We start from the raw sequence: 4678 nt of genomic DNA on the forward strand, positions 1-4678 counted from the left end.
AAAAAAAAAAAAAAAAAAAAAAGACTACAAATTGTGGTCTTGAGTCTTTGTGATTTGTGCCCATACTAACCATATTCCATGGGGTTCACAACAGGTTATTTCATAATGTTTATTTTATCATAGTTCTATAATAGATGAAATGGGCATCCAAGCAGCCTAACAAACTTTAATGATATACTCTTTCTTTACAGCTATATTTGAGTCAGCAGTTTTCTTGTATTTGAGGGCCTACATGACAGTAACTAATCAATATAGATGACAACTGAACCTTTCACATTTCAAACATTACAATTTCCCATAAGGTTTGCTTGAGACTCTTTACCCCAGCAATTTTCTCAGGGCTTTTAACACATGGATAATGTGAATTGTTAGTTTCTGAATGATGGCTTCATTGACTTCGAAGGCACAAAATGTGTAAATGCATTGGTTAGAAATCAGTCCATGGGGTGGCGCCTGTGGCTCAGTAAGGCACTAGCCCCATATACTGAGAATGGTGGGTCCCACTGGACCCAACTGCAACAAAACACTGGAGAGGTGCCCGTGGCTCAAGGACTTGGCGGAGGTAGTGGGTTCAAACCCAGCCCTGGCAAAAAACAAAATAAAACTGCAAAAAATAGCAGGGCTTTGTGTCGGGTACCTATAATCCCAAGCTACTCGGGAGGCAGAGGCAAGAGAATCGCCTAAGCCCAAGAGCTGCAGGTAGCTGTGAGCTGTGATGCCACGGCACTAAGTTAAAAAAAAAAAAAAATCATCTTTGTTTTTCTAAATGAGTTGAATTTTCCTTCTTTTTGTTTTTAGACAGAGTCTCACTATGTTACCACTGGTGGAGAGCTGTGGTATCACAGCTCACAGCAACCTCATACTCTTGGGCTTAAGCGATTCTCTTGCCTCAGCTTTCCAAGTAGCTGGGACTACAGGTGCCTACCACAATGCCAGGTTATTTTGTTGCAGTTGTCACTATTGTTTAGTCGGGTTCAATCCTGCCAGCCTCAATGTATGTGGCTGGTACCATAACCACTGTGTTACAGGTGCTGAACCTCCACTTTTTAAAAAATCTCATATTATTGAGGGTACAAATGATTAGGTTATAGAGTTTGTGTTTGTTGGGTACGATCACGCTGTCTGGGTGATGCCTGTGGCTCAGTGAGTAGGGCTCCAGCCCCATATACTGAGGATGGCAGTTTCAAGCCCATCACCGTCCGAACTGCAACAACAACCAAAAAATAGCCGGGCATTGTGGGGAGCACCTGTAGTCCCAGCTACTTTAGAGGCTGAGGCAAAAGAATCGCTAAAGCCCAGGAATTGGAGGTTGCTTTGAGCTGTGTGATGCCATGGCAGTCTACCAAGGCCAATAAAGTGTGAGACTCTGTCTCTACAAAAAAAAAAAAAAAAAAAAAAAACCCTGCTGTCACTGTGTGTGGCACCCAAGAGGTCTGCCATATATCCTTACATATGCCAATTAGGTAGAAGCACAATAAAAATTTTCATTTTCTGAGCAGATCCAATCAAAGTCCCAGAGAATTACTTAGTTCCTATGAACTACACTAGGAATTGAGCAAAAACACCTGCTCCTGGCATGCCTCGAGGCAATTATACAGGTCAGAGTTCACATCCATACAAATACTCACCAATACAATTGCAGGTGGGGAGTTCAGAACCTTTAGTTACAGACACCAGGTGGTTTGTATAGCTACTAAAGAAGTTCATGGCGTAATCATTAAATTGTTTCTGCACACTGTCAACGGAGGAAATTTCTGATATGCCAATGCCAGATGAACAGGCTTCTCTTTTGGCAGAAACCACTGTAATTCCACCTGAACAAACTACATTTATATTTCTGCGAATTTGTGCTTGGTCCAGTAAGGGTGTCTCAATACAGATACCAGGCAATGTCGGCTGACTCTGATGCATGGGTTGCTCCTTAACCTCGGGTTGCAACTGTATTTGGTCATTGCCACCCATCACAGTAGCACACTGGTTAGATGGAGAGGAAAGCTGGGCAGAAGGATGAGCTTCCTGACTGACATTCACTGCTGACTGTACCTGAGAATTACACGCTTGATCTGCTGATGCCTGCCTGTTGGATTCTGTTTGTAAATCAAATAAGGTAAGAGAATCCGATGGTTCAACCTTCACCATTTTTTGCTGTGCTGATTCAGGACGTCTCTCATACTGTATCTGAGTGACTGGAGGAAATAATTTTTTCTCTTGTGTGGTAGAATTTGTTGGTACCAGTGGTCTGCTTGTTGTGGTTATGGGAGGAATTTCTCCAAAAAGAATAGGAAAAGCAAGTGTACAAAACTGTCCATATCTTTGAAGTCTGGATCCAATCCAAATGTCATATAACAGACGATATTTATTTGACCATTTCTTCTCATTCTGCTTATGTTTTTCTTCACTACTTACAACTATGGGTATCTTTTTTCGACGCTCTCTTGATGGGGTGGACTTTGTCTTTTTCTGGCTTGTATTCTTTTGCTTTGTTGATGATGAACTATCATCCTGTACACTTGCAGGTGTTTTCTGTGGTACTATGCTCTTTTCCTCAATATATTCTTGCTGCACATCTTTACTTTCTACTTCTTTGCCCTCGGGATTTTTATCAGTTGATTTAATTATTGATGCAAGTTGTGCCAGTTGAGTTGCAACATCTTCCTCAATTTGAGTATGGGCTGCATCCTTACCGAATAGATCACCTGAGTCCAAATTTTCATTATTGTCCAGTAACTGGTTACAATCCCCCAATTTGTTAACTGGTGGCAACTGATGCAATATCTCAGAACAACTGTCATAAGTAATTTGACTTTTAGAAATGTTTTTATTGGGGTCAATCTTGGATGAACTTGTTTTTGGCATAATAAGTGATACTGAATTTGTGACTTTTGAATATGCATATGACTTCGTGGGTGCCTGGTTAGGACTAGTGGAGCTGGTATGTGAGTTGGAAACGGCATTTTGACCATTGAATATCACTATTTTATATGAACTCTGCTTTTCCAAAGATGAACTGTGATGAAGGTCTGGTGACTCTCCCTGTGTGTTTGGGTCTTGGAGGTCTTCTATAGAACTGATAGGTTGGTGGCTATTAAATAGGGTAGATGGTCTCGGCTCTGTACTTTCCCTTTTCTCTGATTTTGAGGATGAGGAATTCCCTGCCGGGGCTTCTGAGAGTTTAGTCAGAGCTTCTATGGCTACCACCTGCTCCACTGTTAATCTCCTATCTTTCATTAAGGATAAAATTCCTGCTTGAACTGGAATTCCATCTTTTGGTTCATCACTTGGCATATTCTCCAGAGACGTTGGTCGATCACCTTCATTGTGTGTACTATTTTGACTATTTGTGTTGTTGACATTTGAAGATTCAGGATTAGAATTACAGTTAAAGCCAGGCTTCTGGAAGACTAAAGCATCACTTCTCTCCTTAAGATCATCACAGCTCCCACCAGTAGCGAAAGAGCTCATGGCATTGTTATGGTTTGCAGGGTCTTTTAGGAATTTGTAGGAATTGTTTTCAAATGCCTTGCCGAATTCTTCAATGTTGAATTTCTTAAATGACATTTTTGTTTCAGGTGGTAGATAGTGTACGTTTTTAATTCCATTTCTTAGCTTTTGTGCAAACAATTTTGAAGGTTTGTTTGGTTTCTTGTCAATTGCAGAGGTTTTTGATTTTTCAGCTTCTGTCGTCACATTAGCACTGAAATCTCCTTTAATGTGGGCAGTTAAGTGTGATTTCTTACTTTGGGTCCACTTCTCCACCTCAACACCTGTCATGGTTTCTTCATTTTCAGTTACATTTTCAGGGGGTTTTGGGTTCAATTCCGATCTTTGTTCTTCCCCATGACCACATTTACTGCAGTCCATGGACTCTGATGTGGGGCCATTTACTGTTTTGTTGTCAACATCCGCCTGTAAAATAAAGACAGAAATCACTCCTATCACTTACCTAGGTAGCTAAATAAGAGCTGCAACAACTTTACAATTTAATAGCAACTGAGTATAAAGTCCCAGTGGATACAGCTGGAAACAAGTGTTTCACTTTTTACCTTTGAAGTGTTTCAAAAAGGGAGGAATAGGGAAGAAAACCAGAATCTATCATAAGCTCATCCTGTGAATACTTTGGTATATTCATTTGTTTCTCCAAATACATTTTAAAATTATTCTTACATTGATAGGATTCTCTGGGAATATCTATCATTTAATTATTTTTTAATCTATCATTTTAATGCAAACTGTATTCAACTAGAACATACACACCGAAGTGTAAAATTCGTATTGCTTACTGAACATTGACAAAATGAATATATGGTTAAAAAGATCAAGTGTGAACTCCTCTGTCTTATCACACAGACCCCAAAATGTAAACATTATTCTGATATCTAACATCATACATTTTTTGCTTATTTTCTTTTCCTTTTTTTTTTTTTTTTTGGTCAGGGCTGGGTTTGCACCTCCAGCTTGTTTCAAACCTAGGTGCTCTACCCTTGAGCCATAGGCACCACCCTATTTTTTGCTTATTTTCAAAATTTATATAAGTGACAGGTTTTTATTTAAAATTACACTTATGGCTCGGCGCCTATAGCTCAACCGACTAAGGCGCCAGCCACGTACACCTAAGGTGGCGGGTTTGAATCCCCAGCCCGGACCCGCCAAACAACAATGACGGCTGCAACCAAAAAAT

At 40.1% G+C, this 4678-nt stretch overlaps 1 protein-coding gene across 1 annotated transcript in view; it reads right to left on the reverse strand.

Annotated features, from left to right (window-relative positions):
* The window catches only part of TET1 (tet methylcytosine dioxygenase 1), a 150885-nt gene that overhangs the window by 33213 nt on the left and 112994 nt on the right, over nt 1–4678 (reverse strand). The window contains exon 3 of the mRNA XM_012801304.1: nt 1629–3906. Within this exon, the coding sequence (XP_012656758.1) occupies nt 1629–3906 (2278 nt within the window). The remainder of the gene's footprint in view (nt 1–1628; nt 3907–4678) is intronic.

The sequence above is a fragment of the Otolemur garnettii genome, unplaced genomic scaffold (genome assembly GCF_000181295.1).
Source record: "Otolemur garnettii isolate 467f Iridium unplaced genomic scaffold, OtoGar3 scaffold00008, whole genome shotgun sequence".
NCBI classification, from domain to species: domain Eukaryota; kingdom Metazoa; phylum Chordata; class Mammalia; order Primates; family Galagidae; genus Otolemur; species Otolemur garnettii.